Source organism: Drosophila eugracilis, unplaced genomic scaffold (assembly GCF_018153835.1).
Source record: "Drosophila eugracilis isolate 14026-0451.02 unplaced genomic scaffold, ASM1815383v1 contig_90, whole genome shotgun sequence".
Lineage (NCBI taxonomy): Eukaryota > Metazoa > Arthropoda > Insecta > Diptera > Drosophilidae > Drosophila > Drosophila eugracilis.
The window spans coordinates 9,780,984-9,797,586 of record NW_024573812.1 but is presented as its reverse complement, the minus strand read 5'-3'; the positions used below and the strand labels follow the sequence as shown (position 1 = coordinate 9,797,586).

Below are 16,603 nucleotides of genomic sequence, written 5' to 3'. Positions count from 1 at the left end.
AAAAAATTTAAAAACTTTTTACCAAAACTAGAATACTGTGTGCAAGGGTACAAAAGTAAGTATTTCGACTGGGTGGCAGCTCTAATTTTTAATAAGTCCGCAAAATAAATCAGCTGTATACAAACAACTCATATCGCAGATCTCAAATAAAAAGTTTTCTATTCAATATGCTGTGAAATAGGTTAAATAACATTGTTGTAAATTTGACTATTTTGTATAAATTCTTTGATTGCGAGATCCAACTGTTATATTAATTTATTTATGTCAATATAATCTTTCAAAACCCATTATACATTTGTATTTTTTTATTTTATTAAAGTTCATAAAGGTTTTTTTAAATATAATATAAAATTTATCCTTGAATGTACGACTTGCGGAATTATCTGACCAAATTTATGATCTCGTCTCCCATTCGCTATCGGAATTTGTAAAATGGCTTATTTTCTTGGCGAACCCAGTAAGTTTACCAGATCAACTAGTTTTCCAAATATAAATACTTCCTTCTTGTTTTAGTGACAGCAAACTACTATTTAAAGGACTCAATTGCCTACACAGAGGATAACGTTCCTGTGAGAAAACTATGTTGGTGCGACGCCCCGTCTCAGGTTATCTTGGGTGTTCAAATGAGAAAAAGTCTCGTCCCTAATCTTTCTATTTCTGAAGTTGCAGGAGGTCGAATTGGGCTTCTACTTTGGGTGCTTCGGACAAATATTGGAAATCCACGTGTTTGAGCCCAGAAGTGAATCAATAAGATTTCATAGTGGCTTTGTGATCTTTGCTAACGCAACAGATGCAGCCAAGTAAGTTTGATTCTCAAATATCACGACCGGAATTCCTTTGTTGACTATTCCCAGAGCTCTGCTAGCGAGTGATGACAAAGTGTTCCTAGTGCAGGCCAGTGACAGCTGGGAGCAACCCGATGCTTACGGATCTCACCAGGAATTGGAGCTTGATCAGGAACCATCGCCCATTTTAGGCCTCAATAACGATTGCTTGGAGCACATTATTCTTCAATTGCAACTTAAAGATCAGTTACGGTTCGGCAGGACCTGCCAGCGTTTTAGAACAGTCTTACTAACGGCTACCGAAAGATTTTACACTTCTGTTGATTTCGCCCGTTTCAAGGACATGACCTTATGGGACTTGCGCGACTTTTTCCAACTGTATGGAGCTCGTATAGAGGTCCTTCATGGTCAATTAGAAACGGATCACGCGGAACGGATGGCTAAATTCATAAGCGATCATTGTAGCAATCTTAAAACTATACATGTAATGTGCAGCCCCGAAATTAGCCTTCACTTGCACGTTATATTGGCCAAGGCGTACCAACTGGAGGAACTGCAGCTACAAAACTCAGAGATCGCCGACGAACCGCTTTTGGAGCTGCAAAATCTGGTTAATTTAAAGAAATTGAACTTGAGCCAGAACATACTAAGGGGGCGAGTCTTGGTTAAGCTTCCAATCTCCATTGAGGTATTGGATCTTAACGGATGCCAAGCCCTAAATGTTGAATATCTTCCGGAGATTTGCAACCGTTTACCCAATCTGAGGGAACTGCATATAAATAACATTGATACATTGCTCTTTCCAATTTTTAATGAAATGTTGTTGGACTATTCTTATCCATCGCTAGAGGTGCTCAGCGTAACAGCCAACCATTGCTCCACTTATAAGTTTATCCCCCAACTGCCCAACCTGAGACACTTGATCATCTTCAATGACTTAAAAAATAACAGATCGGTTACCAACAAAATCTGTGAAAATCTAATCAATCAGTTGGTGGAGTACAAGTCGGACCAGCTAGAGCAATTAGAAATGTTTGGATTTGAGTTTATACCCAGAGAGCAGCTAATACAAATAACCACGCTAATCGGTCTTCGTGTCCTTATTTTGCCTGACACGGATTTGCCGAATGATTTACTAAGGGAGTTCTCACGTCTTACAAAATTGCAAAAAATCAGTTTAAGGAACTCAAACGCCACGGATCCTTGTTCTCTTCGGCGTCTAACGTAAAATGAGGACAGGAAAAATCCATTCACCCAAATGAAAATTTAGTGCGTCGCTTTTTATTGGTTCAAGGATTGCTCCCAAGTATCAGAGAAAGATATCTAAAAGGTAATACATCCCTACGACTGCTAGTACGCGATACCTTTAATTGGAATTTCTATTGTTATTAATCCCAAACTCACAGTTAAAACAAACTTATCTTTGTTGTTCATTTTGATCATATATTTGTAATTATTTAATATAGTTTGTGTTTTAAAAATTCGCTTCTAGACGCTTTTTATATTTCAACTTGTTTTTGCTTTGCTGAAAACCTAAAAATCATCGTTGTTTATTTTGTATTTGTTGTATTGTACGTTTGCGTCAATATTTTGCAATTGATCTTCAGCTATAAAGCGCTAGTCTTGCCTTGGTGTTTCAGAGTTTTTCCCTAAATTTAACAAGAAACATTCATTTAATTGACTTTCAAAAATTGCACAAAAAATGTGTTAACATAATAATTGCAGCAGGAAGGAGCAAAGTTATTAGATAATAATTAGCTTAAACCGGAAACGCCTTCGCTGAATATATAGATAATAGGATTAACAATCTCGTACATATTTTTATAATTATAGGATATATATAGTAAAGCACAGAGAATTTCGCTTTTGTTAATTAAGTTAAAGACAAACATAACACAAATATATAATACTTTGTTGAGTGTAGAGAAGCTTAATCAAACAGCACTTTCTCTTTAGATATGCGATCAATTTTAACAATAATGTTGAGAATTTCGTAAATTTATAAATATAATTTGACGGTTATTCAGGCAGCAGATAATGTATATTTTTTTAATACAACTAGGCGAGCGTGATCTGTGTGCAAGTGAGTAGCGTTGCTGTTTTGGGCAAGGATCAGGTTTTAAGGGTCAACGAGGCCTAAACTACGATGCTTTTTTTTTAATAACACGCCCATTTATGTATGTATATGCCTTGTATATATTATGTTTATGTATATTCTAATAAATTATTGTACTCTCTTGCTAGTGCCAAATGCCATTTTGGCCGCATCTTATAATTGTCCAATTGCCTTTCATTCCTCTTGACCATTTATTCTTTTTAAACATATGAGTATTGCCGTACTTGGAGTATTTTTCTTGTTCATTTCTTTTTGTTGAGATTATTGATTGATTGATTATTCCTGAACGAATTTTTGGAGGGCTTAGAGGGTGACGTCGTGCTCTTCATCGAGCATTTCGACGAAAGCGCGTGGCACCAGACCCTTCATCAGGCCCTGCTTTCCATACATGTAGTCCTCGTTTACGGGCGAGCATTCGGTCACAAAGATTACCTGAAATTTTAGTTTACATTTAGATTATTACAAAAATTATAGGAAGTCCGATAAATTATTCACTTAAATTCTAGACGAAATAAACACAATTTTAATTACTCACCTCATTTGCACTCAAATTAAGCTCGGTGTGATCTTTGGCATCATAGGAGCATAGTACGCGTGCCCGCTGCATCTGATCCGTGCTGACGTGCATGGGCTGATTGGGCTTGTGCCCAGCGGTAGCCGAGTTGGTGGAATGGTTATTGCCTGGACCACGGGATGCGGCTCCGGACGAATTGTTGGACTTGCTAGCACTGGCCTCGTTCAGGTCGAGAGGAATGTATGGTGTGGGGCCTCCCAAGCTGATGAAAGATGCAGAGTTTAATGAGTTTTTGATTTGGATCGATTGTGGGGCTCTAAATGGAGGGATGAGTTGCTGAAACCTGTCTTTACAAGGTGCTACAACTACGTATAACAACAACCTATCTATTAAGTGTAATTTAATATTAATGTTAACTGGAAAGAGATCCGATTTGATTATAAGGTCACAAAATGATGCCTAAACTGTGGAGACGGCTGTCGTATCGAACTCTATGTGAAAATCTTCCAGCAGATTCGTTAGCGACTTGTCCAGATCGGGATCTGGGTCGCTATCAAGGGCTAATCCCATTAAGGAATCGGAATCACAGGAATGCATCGACACAGAGCTGGGAGGCCCACCATCAACATCTTCGCTATTGATGCGCAGGCGTGGCTTAGGATGCTGCATTCTGTAAGACCACAAACAGATAACATAACGCACAGTGAGATGACCAGAAGGGAGCACGGAATATATCAGGAATAAGGCCTGGTGTTTATGGTGCAAGGACATGTTTTTTGGTGCCTAGTTAAAATTCGCAGCCATCCTTTATCGTCAAGCATCAACTTACTTGGCCAATTCGCGCTGCAGCTGCTCCATGACATCGTTACACTGCTTATAGTAACGCACCTGCGTCTGGACAAAGGCATGCAAGTGGCGCAAGTGCGAGGCTTGCGAGGTGCTGATCCCATCCAGCAACAACTTGGTGATCTCCGACTGCCGGTCGAATTCGGCCTGGGCCACTCGCAAATCACGCTCCGCCTGAAAAAACAATCTGGATTAGTAATTCACTTATTGATTAACCATAAAACTAGAGCACGAGCTCGGTCAAGGTGTGATACCTGTTCCAAGACGGCCTCTGGCGAAATGCCATCTTTCTATAAATTCCGGGCAGCAGTGGGCAAGAGAAAATTGATAGTTAAGAAAGCCATTACAAAACCCATACAATTCACCCATTAGGTAGACCACCCAAGCACTCACCGATTGCTGGCCCAGCATGCTGCGCGCCTTCTTCACACGGTTTTTGCACGCATCGAGGTCCAGGCGCTTGGTTTCCAGTATGCCGCGCTCCTTGCCGATCGTCTTCATCTCGCCGTCGAGGAACTTGCGCAGCGGCTGTGTAAAACAAATACCAGAGGTAGCGATAAAGTCGTGCTCGCACTGACCCAGTTTTTGTTCTGCCTGGCCAGCCTTGATCAGGGCCTGACCGTAGGGAAGATCCTGTCCGAAATCCCCGCCAGCCTCGATCATATCCAGGGCGAGATGCTCCAGATTGCTTAATCTTTTGGGCTTCGACTTCTCAATCTTTTCGAAGATAAAGTCCTCGACACGGTTTTGGGGATTGGGTATCAGCACTGATTCCGTATCGCGCACTATCTTCTCCGTCCATGTCTTGGTCACATCCGCACGCTCTGCAAGATTCTGGAAGTGCAAGTCGTACTCTGTGCGTTCCGTGGTTCCCAGTTTCTCCTCCGTGAGCTGGAAAATCATTGAAAACCATGAAAAGGGCAAAGAGTCAAGATAAGTGCATGAGCTCGGGCTAGGGGCCACCACTCGCGCTCATCCCCATGATAGCCCAGGCCCCACATAAACCCCACCCGCTTTTTTCTGCCACCCAAAATCATTGATTTTATTCACCTGCACCACTCGCGATATTGTGCTGCCCGCCTCCTTCACCAGGTTCTTTACGTTGAAATTCGGCAGATTTATATTCATTTTTGCCGATTTATTAGCCAATAAGTATTGCTGTTAATAAACTTTTAAATTTAAACTTTTGCAGCTTTAATTTGTTTGTATTTATATCGTTCCCACTGGAGTAGTGTGACCCTCAAATAAAGCGCTAAAATACCTAATATTTAACGACAATATACTAAATCTTAAAAATACCCAATAATCTTATTTAAAGAATACACTGAATTCAATTTTTAAAATGTCGTTTAAAGATGACTTGGTTTTGAAAAATGTTGAAATTGAAATAAAAAATGTATAGTAAATTTAATTACTCTCTTTCTTTAGAGTCGAAAAATTATCTTGGTTTTTAATACTATTTAAAACTATAACTACATTTTAAAACTAAGAATGACAGACAGTAATTTCGATTAACTAATGAATCTGTTTCCAAAAACCGCCGCAGTGACAGTGAAGCCACTTACTAAACCACGCTTTTAGGGCCGACGTCTTGGCCACCTTGCTAGCGTTATTTACGAACACAAATCCACAGCGGGCGCATCTTCGGATGGTGCTGGGTCGGGCACCTAACTGGAGATTGCTTACGCCATCCTTTACTGAACGGGCGAAGACCACGTCCTCTGTTTCCACGTCCTGCAAACAAGATGGCTCTACCAATGAGGTGAACTGTAGCTGTCCCAACTTGACAGCCGCGAATCCTTGGGCACTCAGCAGCGTGGTAGGGTTAAACTTTGTTGGCTGTGGTATCAGTAATTGCTTAGACAGAAGACTGCACTCGTCCAAAAGCATTTCGTCCGGCTCTGCTGGATTTTGAGCCAAACGAGTTAGCAAACGGAAAAGAATAACCAGCACATCTATGTTGTCCATCGTCTTGGTATAGACGGGCAGGCACTGGGTGTTCAGCAGCCCCCAGATGCGAATCATTACCAGAAGTTCGCGCAGACTGCCGATGGCCACGATGTCCCGGCTAATATCATAGCTTGGCCGCTTTCCGGACAGTTTGCTCTTCATCACTTCTTCGGGCAGGCGATTCAGCATGTTGAGAGCCAGGTCGGTGACCCACTGGATCAGTTGCTGTAGGCTTTGCAGCATCACTGGCTCTACAGTGAAGTCCTTGGCATCGAGGTTCAGCATCACGGTGTCCACGTCTGGTATGGATTCTGCGAGCTTAATAGCTAAGTTATCAGCGGGTCCCTTATCCTGAAAGCCCAGATCGGAGGGTCGCAAAAGACTCTTAAAAGTGGTAGATATTGCGTGCAGAATAATTAGGTTATCGAACTCCTGCTGTTGCACTCTGCACAGATTAGACTTCAGGGCCAGAAAATTAGCATAATAATAATGGCGCACATATGATGGCTGCCTCGTAAAATTATCCGTTAGCTTCTCCACCAATGCCTCTAGATTTCCAAGATTAAGGAGTAGCACATCGCTGGCATCGCAGCCCGTGACTATGCAATATTCCAGTAGAAGCAGTCCCGATCCTGCTTGCTTTAGAAGAGGTGCCTGCATGGCGTGTAGTTGTGCGTGAGTGTCGAAGATAAGAAGCATTTGACTGGTGGGTGTCAAGTCACCACTTACAAACTTTACTCCTCCACTGGCGTCTGAAACCTTCTCAAACTGGGTATGATTCAGCTGCTTTAGGGTATTGGGCTCCAGCACCTGAACACTGTTGTCCTTAAGAATGGCATACACCTGACAACATTCCGGTGTGGAGACAGATAGTCGGGTTACACTTATATCTGCCAATGATGCATTTAACTGCACCTTGCCCACCTGTTCCCAACTTTCAGATTGTACGAACTCATTTTGCTTGCTGTTGGTGCTACCGCCTCCCTGAAGCAGGGCATGGACACTCTGATGTCGCCTCGTCAATGTCCATTGCTCGAGCTGGCTGCCAGCACCATCAGGACAGGCGTAGGCTATGAAGATCACATCCTCGTTGGCCACCCGTGTCCATTTAAGGTGACTGATTCGCCTTCCGTCGAGGGGACCCAAAAATATGCTAGTTTGTGACTCGGACTTGATGGCTAGATGCTGCTCGAGACCGAGTTCTCCCTCCAAGGAAAGCGAAATTCGGAAACACTGCACCAACTGTTTCTGCCAGCCGCAAGTAAAGGCAACGCTAAGGGCTCCCGATGGATTCGGCGTTATGCTGCAATGCTCGATAAAGCTGCGGGATATGCCGATACTTTGAAGTGTGGGCGTCACTTCAACGATTTCGTGGGCAGTTCCTTCAACTCCTCCGCCAGCGGATGTTTTTTGCAGAACGGGCAGACTAAAGGCGGCAATCAGTCCAGAAGACGTTAGCAGGACACAGCCCTCACTGGGGACTCCACCAAATCCGCTGAGAGTGGGCTTTTGCTGTTCCATCCTCTCGAACTTCTCCGCATAATAGGTGTGATCCTTTTTTTGGGGATTAAAGATTAGCCCCTTGCCATTATGAAAAAACTGTGCATCAATAATGTCTTCACTGGGCACAGTAGCGTGGTACTGAAGCACCCATAGATTAATCGACTGATTCCGAGGCTGCCAGATCTCAACGCGTCCACCGATGTAACCGAGAAGCAATTGTTCTCCGTTTGGACTCCACTGGAGTACACTGATTAGCGATTTGGATGAGCACACCTTGTAGTACTCCCAGGGCGTCACAATATCGCAGACGTACACATGACTGTTGCTGGCACCCACACCTAGGCCCGCTCCCGGCAAGGTTCCATCGCCGGCATCTCCTCCATGTGACGACGGAAGTATAGCACTCTGCAGAGCGCTGAACGCTACAATATTCCGCGTGGAGACAGAGCAGAGGACCTTCTTGTGCGGGAAAACACTGTCTTTGCTAAATTCCTTGCCCTCAACTTTGTACAAAATCGTCATTTTTGCGGCGTAAATAAAAACCGAATCCGACTATTATTGTTTTATATGCTTGGCCTGACAATACTAATCCGAGCCATCTTAGAACTTTACAACACTACAGCTGGGTGTTAATCTCGTTTTCACACTACCTTTTGTAAATATATTTATTTAAGAATTTTTTTTTATTTGTCTATATTTTTATTATTATTTTTTGTCTATAATTTTGATTATTGTTGTTTCAAAATAATTGTACGAAATTCACGTATATTACATTTTACAAGCGTTACTATAGCAAAACATCAATTCTTACATATAAAAAGACGAATTAAATTTAAGTTCAGTGTGTATGTCCTATATTCGGTTAGATTTCAATTTAAAAGTGGTTTTACCATTTGGCCACACTGGGAATACCTGTCTACTTTTGTTTACATCTGACTGATTATAATTTTTAATTATATTAATGTTTGTTGTTGTTTCGATACCGCAGGTGGCTTAATCTGTGCCCACAACAACTGGTAAGTAAACTTTTCATTCCCGAAGCTCATACTGCGATCATCGATCGAGTTCGACAGCAGCCAAACAAAAAGCTGCCCGCCAAACCGGCTTTTTCCGCTTATCAACATTTTGTGTTTGAAGCAATATTACTCACAGTTTATTGAACTCTGAGGGAGCGTACATTAACTTAGGGCAATAAATACACACATGTCTTATGGACTAACTAATTATGGTATCGAGTATCGCATCTGGGGCCGCTAAACCAGATTGGCGTACCGAAGTCCCTTGACGAGACTTCCGCTAAAGCTATCTTCGTCCATGAACTGCATTCCGTCCGCCATGCAGGATTGCAGGCTGCACGGATACTCAGCACCGTAGGCACTGGTGTCCCAGCAGATATGTATCTCATATGTCAGTTCAGGATTCAGCACACAGCCCTCATCGCGCCGCCAGTTTAGATGCAAGTCGCAATTGTACTTCGTACTCTGATTCTGAACGACCTGACTCCACACGGGCGTCGTGGCGGGACTCTCGCTGTCTGCGGGCACCTCGCATAGATCGAGACGCAGAGATTCCCTGTACTCCAGCTGCTGGATGTGACCCAAACGGTTTGGGGTCAGCCTACTGTTTAGCACCAAGCCCATCAGAGAGATGAACCTGGGGCACTTTAAGCGAAGCCGAAATACCGGTGTCTCGGCATCCACTGTAAAAGGCCTACAGGCCTTGTAATAGCAGCGCTCTACCGAAACCACGGGACCTAGAGTAGGAGAATCCAAATCATTTACACTCGAAACCACGGGCCAATCGCTTGATTCACCAGCCAAATCGTGGACCACCAAGTCCGCATCACTAGAGCGTAGTCCCAATTGTTCGCACTCCTGCCGTGTCCACTCGTAAACGTACCAAATAAGTAGCTTGTGTGGCTCCTTGCAGGCCGCTATAATGGCCTTGACGCATTCTTTAGACACGTGTACGTAATGTTCCTTCAGATGGCTCATATACTGTCCATTATTCACACAACAGCGCATGAAAAAGGTCATACAGACCTCCAGCAGACCATCCAAACCCATACAAACACTAAGCTCTAGGGCAGGCAAGATGTTGCCGAAACGCAATTTCCTGGTTATTGCCAAGAGTGTGTCGGCGATTAACTCATTTAGTAGATACTTCTCCGCCGCGTAGTATAGCTCAATGCAGGCCACCAGTTCCAGGTCCTTGTAGTCCACGACCCCTGTGTAGATATATTCCACGAGCACCTTAAAGATGGCAGTACTAATGTCGTGTATTTCGATTTCTGGCTCTGGTTCGTTGTTTTGCATTGGTCCAAAGAACATGGCCTCAAATACAGGACTTGCGGTGCTTAAAATGAGCTTGTGACACTTCACCTGCTCCTCGCACACGTGGAACACACAATCAGTGTATTTGGCTCCGTGGAGCAGCTGCCCGTAGCGTTGGCCCAAAGCACTGCCCACGCTCCCCTGTTCCTTACGATCCACCGGGGATATGGTCATCTGCAAAAGGGGCAAAGAAAGGTGGTTAATATTAATGAGCAATTTGAGAACCAGTTTATAATTTGCCGTGTCATGAGGGATCATCAATCATTCGAACTTAATGGAAACTATAATGTCGCTGGCGAATAGAAAGCGAGACGAGATGAAAAATATCAAAAGAATAAGCAAACTCACATTTGAAAGAGTCATAGAAACAAGTTTGCCGAGATTTTGTTTGACCGCGAACTTAGGACTAAATTAGAAAAGACTGCGAGAGAAAAATAGACCAACTTTGTTGCCTTTTTAGGCTAGATCATTGGTCTGTTAATTTATACAACTTAACTATGCCATGATATTTAATATTTTCTTTAATCAAATTTTCAAACTTTTAATTCAGCGTGCCATTTTATGTTACTTAATGAAAAGGGCGTGTGCCATATAGTTATCAAATTTCAAATGTCCGATAACAAAGTCCCCCTTGAAAATATAATCTGTAAAGTCAAGGGGGTTTGTGTGACGCAACTTGAATTTAATTACATCAATTACCCCGCTTGCATTAGATAGATGTTCGTAGTCATGGACAAGTTAGCGGTGTTGATCGCATACAAAAATATATACATATGTATGCAAGTTTGTATATAATATAGGCGAATCGCACACATGCCGGACTTTTGTTTATCAATAAGCCGAAATAATACTACGACGCGTCTATTTGTCAGCCAGTTAGTTGTTCATCCATTGCCGGTCCGTATTTGTTTTTTAAAAGGTAATATAAAACCGGTTTTAAGTGTTTGTACAGATTTTAGTTGGGCAAATGGGGAGTACGCTCAAACGACTTATATATGTAGATAGGGTGACTTCAGAAAATCAAAGCGAAACACTTAAAAAATCCTATTATGTGTGTTAGTTCTGAGTAGCTAAAATAAAGGTGATTACTATCGAACGCCCAACAAAAGCACCTTACTAAAAACCTATATACCCAACCATAATATCCAATTGATAGGCTCTGTGCAGTTGTTAAAGGGTATTCGTAGAACAATATGTAAATAGCGGGTTCGTCTCTAAGTCCCCATCGGTCCCCAATCTCAGCTTTCAGAAATCTCGAGCTGAGTTCATGCAAATATTTATCGACTTTATTTGAAGATAACATTAATCTGGCGATCTGCGGCGCACATTGTTTACTCAAATCGATTCGCTCGATTCAGTTGCGTAAAGTGTACCTAACCAAGGTGGTGAAGGGTTCACAGTCGACCTTAAGGCTAATTTATGGCTTTTTAGAACATTGGAAAAAGTATACGATTTAAGTGGACATTTCCAAGAAGAAACACACCTTTTGGCACTGTGACAAATTCATTTTCCAACAAGCACACGAAAGATTCGTAACAAAAGCGATCTATATGGTGTATATGAGTTTGTGTTGCACGAAAATTGAGTTCGGGAAAATTAAAAGTGAATTTCACGCGCCCTCACGGCGAGGCTAATTGAGTGATCGTCGCGTCGTCTCGTTGTCGCCTGAACTTGACCGATATCGCGTCCTAATACGGCAGACGACAGCACAGCTGCTCCTTAAGAGATTGGGGAACTTTTTTTTTGAGAACCAGAACAACGACAACCGTCGAGCGCAACGCGCCACCTTCAACTGATCTTACTTGGTATGGCGGAACATTCTCCAAGCGATTTCTGGTCTCTACTTTTTGGCTCTCCCAATCTCTCAGTTTTTTTTTTTTTACCAAGTTCTCAGTTGCCTGAGCAAATGATGCTCCTACGGATTTGATAGGTTCGCTTTTTGTCCTGCAAAGTACCTATGTATATGTTTTTCAAATACTGCTCTCTTTGCTAGTTTTTGGTAGGGTTCTCATCCATGGAGTCCCAAATTTGGACTCGGAATTCAACGAGTTCAGGTAGTTGAGACCGACTAATCCCACTTAGTGAATTCTTTGTGCGAGCAAGAAATTAAAAAGGCATTTTTTAGTGTAAGGCTAGGGCACTGGAAGAGGGGAGTGGGTATGGGGGGATGCGACTACTATCTCAATAATGGCTGCTCTCCCACCTTTGCTGAGATTACAAATTAAGCGTCTGCCTGGCTTTTTGCTGCCAGCGATTGATGGCCAACCTTGAACCCTTTCAATTGGCTCTTCTTCAGTTTACCATGGGAAGCCAAGCACACCAAAGCTATTTCTGTAAGTCCCAGTCTCTTGCATACTCTACATTCTAAGTGGGGTATATTGGCAATCCTTTGTCATGGAGAAATTGTTTTTCCCAATTTGTTTTTTTTTAAATAACAATGTTTATGTTTTGAATCAGTTATAATAAAAATAAGTTGTAACTAATTTGCAGTACTTTAAAAATACACAAGTATAAAAAAAGATTTAACAAAAAAAAACATTAATAAAATTTTCGAAATTTTTAAATTTAAAAATTCATTTACATATATATTAAACTATTTCATATATTTGTGTTTTAAATTACTTTTATATAAAATAATCATTATTCATTTGGATATTATAAAAGCAAAAGAGTATAAATGTATCGACTAGGCGTAGTTCGCAGCAGCTGCTTTGGCTCTGTGCTCAAGTTTAGTTTTGGCATGTGGCTCCCAAACAGGTAATGTGGCCAGTGGACTGGAGGCTGGGCTCTCACGCACATTTCTATACGATTCACACACGTGTGGCTTCTTTTATTGTTTGGCAAGCCCCTTTATCATGGCCTTAACATTTTCCCCTTTTTCCCTTTGCAGCTCCCAGTGATGCACCTGTCGTCTGGGCAACTGAAAGTCGTGCTTATTCTGGCCCTGCTGCAGGAGCTGCAAGTGAAGCGGCAGAGGGACGTATTTCAGGAGCTCTTCGAAAAGGATCTGCAATTATGTCCCCAATGCTTTGTTGAACAGCGTGAGCAGTGCCAGGATATTTTCCAGAAAATATCAGAGCCCTCGGATTGGAGTAGACTTTTAAAAGCCGTTTCGTTGCTTATTGATCGTCGGACCATTTATTTCTTAGAGCTGAACGATGTGCATCAGGAAGCCAAACTTGTGGCCAAAAGAAAAGCTATTGAGGATCAGAAACATAAGACTGAAAACCCGAAAAAGGAGTTCCTGGAGCTAAAGGAGAGACCTGGTGGCTTCCATCTTTGCAGAAGTCTCACAGGAAAGCCTCGCTTTGTTAATTACTTAGAGCAACGTGGTCATTCCTCGGCTAGCGTGTGGCTTTACATGATGCACTACGTCAGTCCACTGCTCATGCAGGAATTATATATACAGGGCTTTCCAGTGCCCCGAACATACGCTTCCTGCGGTTTCACGCATTTTCAATCCTACGCAGGGCATACATTAATGTATTATGCAGAAGCTGAAGAAGGTTTGCGCCTGGATCTGGCTCGTCAGTTGCTGCAACTATCACTGAAGCTTACCTTTGGGTTTTCTGATTTTCGCATATACCTAACCGATTTAACGGCTGATAATTTGGCTTATGACAAAGAGAACAAAAAGCTAATAATCATTGATTTAGATTCTGTGGTATTGGTGGATGCCGCATCCACGTCAGGGCAAGCCCAGAAATACGAGCCTCTACCTGGTGATGGATTTACTTTTGATGTATCGGCATTCTGTTCAGGTCAGCAACTAGATGCTAATGTGTACCAGGCGTGTCTTCTTTTAAGGGATTTCTTGCTCAAGGATGTGGTTAATGAGAGACTACAACACCTCTTGGAACAGTGTGTTACATGCAAAGATGAACTTTGTGATATGCGATTCCAAAAAGCTTACGACTTAATAAAATTGATGGATAGCTAAAACTAGAACTGATGATTGGAGATCCACTATCGTTTATTATCATAAAACACATCCATTACACTTAATTTATGTCTAAATGAACGTCGAACGCCGAGGTTTGAAGGATTTGGGAGGAGGATTAGCAGCGGCAATCTGCTATCCGGATATCTTAGGACTAGGACGGACGCCGGTTCAGAGCTTAGATAATATCACGTGGCACACTAAGGAAGTGTATGGAATTGGACACATGGTGTGTGATGTCCGTCAGTGTCTCCTTGTGCACACCCCCGAAGAGGATTAACTCGCCGTTGCCAGCAATAAGGCTCGAGAGGATTAACCGATCCGGAGCGCCCTTAAGCACGCCGAAGTTCTTGTACTCCACCCAGTCAAGGGAGGGTTCACTGCTGTCCAGGATACTGGAGATGTCGCACACAAATAACGATTGAACATTGCCGCGTTGTCGTTTGGGAGAGGGGGCACGCAGCGGCTGTGGTTCTACTTGAGCGGCGGCAGGTGCGCTGCGCCGCGAATTTCGGATGGCGTTCATCTTCTCCTCCATACGTCGTATGCGTTCGTTGTGATCCCGTGAGGCACTACGTGATCGAGTGGGCACATTAAAGGCAGCCATACGAAAGGGATCCTGTTGTTTTAAATAAAGATAATTAAGATGGGTTTTGGCAGTATTTTATCATGTCTTACCTCGTATAACTCATCGAAGCGTTTTGGGAGTCTAGGTTCATTATCACGACACCTTAGAGCCAAATTCCTTTGCAGTCGCTGGGCAGCATCAACATCGCCATCGGCGGGAGATGGCGGTGCATTTGGTCGCACTGGCGGTGATGGGGGAGAAACAGCTGGCGCTGGCGGGGCATGGAGATCACTCAATCTTCCAGAGCGTGGCTGGTAGTTATTGTTATTATTGTTTACATTATTGTTGTGCAGGAATTGTTGCGCCTGCTGCATATGCTGGTTGAGAATTGCTCGCCGGTTTGCCAGATATTGTTCCTGTGGACCCAGGGCAGCTGGAGCTCCACCAGCTTCAGGACGGATGTTTACCCCGCGATTTTGTAAACCTATTCCCCAAGCCAGTCTCCGATCCAACGGTACCGGTATCCAGTGTCCTCTCGGCGGATTTGGTGGAGGCGGTCCAGCACCTCCCACAACAGGGACTCTGCTCTGCTTCATCATCTGGAAGTCTTGCGGCGTATTGGGTGAGGGTCCAACCACTACTAGGTAGTTGTTAACCTTACAGCCGGGATTACACCACATGTGGACAGCTCCAAAACGCTTGTTGCGCACATATAGTGATTTCCAGCACCACACATCCCTGGTCATATCGAGAAGCCAGGCATCGGTATGCACCCGGTTGGCTCCGCCACATCCTCCTACGATTAGTAGATGGTTTCTGCCCAGCTCGACCTGAATCTGTCCATATCGCGGCGTTGGTCGCGTATTGCCCACGAAGAGCGGCTGCCACCATCGCTGCTCCGGAAGATCCAGCACCCACGTATCGTTAGAGTTTACGTTAACATCGTCCTTGATTTGGTAGCCGCCAAAAATGACCATCCGATCGCCGTGCACAGTGGCCGAGTGTCCAGCCATGGGTGGTGGACCAGAGAGGGTGTTACGCAGCAGCCAGCGGTTCTTGCTTAGATCGTAATAATGCAGTTCGTCAAATAAACACCATGGCTGGTAGGGTGGGTGCAAAGAAGGGTAGCGCCAGCCGCCAAAGAGTACCAGCTGATCACGCCACGCCACCATGGAAGCGCTGCCCTTGGGCGAAGGATAGGTTCCGGTTGCTACCGGCCGCGCCCAGCGCATGTGCGTTAAATCAAAGCGCCAGAGATCGTTGAAGGTAGTGTCCGAGGAGGAACCACCACCGAACACATACATAGAGTTATCCTGTCTCACGGCCGAGTGGGCGAAACGTCCGGCAATAAAGGACAAAGGTGCTCCAGCAACTCCATTGGCCGTTTGCTGGGAAAACACCTCCCAGCGCAGGCGGAAGTCGGTTAGACCTTTCTCCAGATTTAGCTTCGAGCGGCGTACGAGATCTGCATATTAAAACAAGACAATTAATATGTATTATGACCACCAATTCCAAATACCTACTCTTTACTATGGCGTGCCATCGCTTGCACACCAGACTGCAGTGCTCCAAGTCGCCGTAGGGCGGCAGGTAAGAGAATATGAACTCCAGAATCTCATCGGGAAGGACATTCAGATTCACTGCGGCCAAGGTCGCCTCACAATTGTCGTTCTCGCCGTCGACCTTGTAGCTGCACGCGGCCATCCTTTTCGATGTCCTTGCTGCCTCCTTCTTTTGTGGCGTTCGTGGTATCCTTCACCTTCAGATGGTGCACCACAGAAGCAGCAATGGCAGCAACAGATCTTAAGTCTATTAAGTCTGCCCTAGGACTTTGTTCTGTTGTGATCTCTCGATGATTTTGTGGTTTTTTGAAGGAACTAAAATAAATTAAAAATCGTAGCCTGAGAACGATGTGACCGTGCTTGAAGCCACAGAAGATACAAGTTTATACCAAAAAATATACCACATTTGTAAACTTATAATATTATATTACCGATAAAGAAATATTACAAAATTTTTTAACTTAAAAACTTTAATTGAATAAAGTA

General features: G+C 43.5%; 6 protein-coding genes across 14 annotated transcripts; 2 read left to right on the top strand and 4 right to left on the bottom strand.

The window, feature by feature from the left end:
• The first annotated feature begins 103 nt into the window (after nucleotides 1–103).
• LOC108111986 lies at nucleotides 104–2,266 on the top strand. The gene is made up of 5 exons (XM_017221708.2): nucleotides 104–181; nucleotides 320–457; nucleotides 514–605; nucleotides 664–800; nucleotides 855–2,266. The coding sequence occupies exons 2-5, from the start codon at nucleotides 433–435 to the stop codon at nucleotides 2,011–2,013; spliced, it is 1,413 nt and encodes a 470-aa protein (XP_017077197.2). The 5' UTR covers nucleotides 104–181; nucleotides 320–432; the 3' UTR covers nucleotides 2,014–2,266.
• Nucleotides 2,208–5,588, bottom strand: LOC108111987 (endophilin-B1). Of its 6 annotated transcripts, none has more exons than XM_017221714.2 (6): nucleotides 5,312–5,588; nucleotides 4,655–5,152; nucleotides 4,516–4,551; nucleotides 4,245–4,435; nucleotides 3,881–4,085; nucleotides 2,208–3,333 (listed from the first exon to the last, which is right to left on the bottom strand). In XM_017221714.2, exons 1-6 carry the CDS (start codon nucleotides 5,387–5,389, stop codon nucleotides 3,205–3,207), a joined length of 1,137 nt encoding a protein of 378 aa, XP_017077203.1. In that variant the 5' UTR covers nucleotides 5,390–5,588; the 3' UTR covers nucleotides 2,208–3,204. The 6 variants fall into 6 exon arrangements, with proteins under 6 accessions (XP_017077203.1, XP_017077199.1, XP_017077204.1 ...); XM_017221710.2 differs by lacking the exon at nucleotides 3,881–4,085 and adding an exon at nucleotides 3,437–3,677 and having other exon boundaries at nucleotides 5,312–5,574; XM_017221715.2 differs by lacking the exon at nucleotides 4,516–4,551.
• A 79-nt stretch (nucleotides 5,589–5,667) lies between these two features.
• Nucleotides 5,668–8,289, bottom strand: LOC108111985 (mediator of RNA polymerase II transcription subunit 16). The gene has a single exon (XM_017221706.2). The coding sequence runs from the start codon at nucleotides 8,234–8,236 to the stop codon at nucleotides 5,777–5,779; it is 2,460 nt and encodes an 819-aa protein (XP_017077195.2). The 5' UTR covers nucleotides 8,237–8,289; the 3' UTR covers nucleotides 5,668–5,776.
• A 131-nt stretch (nucleotides 8,290–8,420) lies between these two features.
• On the top strand, nucleotides 8,421–13,989 carry LOC108111995 (divergent protein kinase domain 2A). Of its 3 annotated transcripts, none has more exons than XM_017221725.2 (2): nucleotides 8,421–8,730; nucleotides 12,938–13,989. In XM_017221725.2, the coding sequence occupies exon 2, from the start codon at nucleotides 12,947–12,949 to the stop codon at nucleotides 13,985–13,987; it is 1,041 nt and encodes a 346-aa protein (XP_017077214.2). In that variant the 5' UTR covers nucleotides 8,421–8,730; nucleotides 12,938–12,946; the 3' UTR covers nucleotides 13,988–13,989. The 3 variants fall into 3 exon arrangements, with proteins under 3 accessions (XP_017077214.2, XP_017077216.2, XP_017077215.2); XM_017221727.2 differs by lacking the exon at nucleotides 8,421–8,730 and adding an exon at nucleotides 10,887–10,966; XM_017221726.2 differs by lacking the exon at nucleotides 8,421–8,730 and adding an exon at nucleotides 12,326–12,380.
• On the bottom strand, nucleotides 8,845–12,121 carry LOC108111993. 2 transcript variants are annotated; one of them, XM_017221723.2, is made up of 2 exons: nucleotides 11,531–12,121; nucleotides 8,845–10,221 (listed from the first exon to the last, which is right to left on the bottom strand). In XM_017221723.2, the coding sequence occupies exons 1-2, from the start codon at nucleotides 11,552–11,554 to the stop codon at nucleotides 8,968–8,970; spliced, it is 1,278 nt and encodes a 425-aa protein (XP_017077212.2). In that variant the 5' UTR covers nucleotides 11,555–12,121; the 3' UTR covers nucleotides 8,845–8,967. The 2 variants fall into 2 exon arrangements, with proteins under 2 accessions (XP_017077212.2, XP_017077213.2); XM_017221724.2 differs by lacking the exon at nucleotides 11,531–12,121 and adding an exon at nucleotides 10,396–10,497.
• A 10-nt stretch (nucleotides 13,990–13,999) lies between the features above and the next one.
• On the bottom strand, nucleotides 14,000–16,507 carry LOC108111992 (F-box only protein 42). The gene is made up of 3 exons (XM_017221722.2): nucleotides 16,079–16,507; nucleotides 14,666–16,020; nucleotides 14,000–14,606 (listed from the first exon to the last, which is right to left on the bottom strand). Exons 1-3 carry the CDS (start codon nucleotides 16,257–16,259, stop codon nucleotides 14,166–14,168), a joined length of 1,977 nt encoding a protein of 658 aa, XP_017077211.1. The 5' UTR covers nucleotides 16,260–16,507; the 3' UTR covers nucleotides 14,000–14,165.
• Nucleotides 16,508–16,603: the final 96 nt, after the last annotated feature.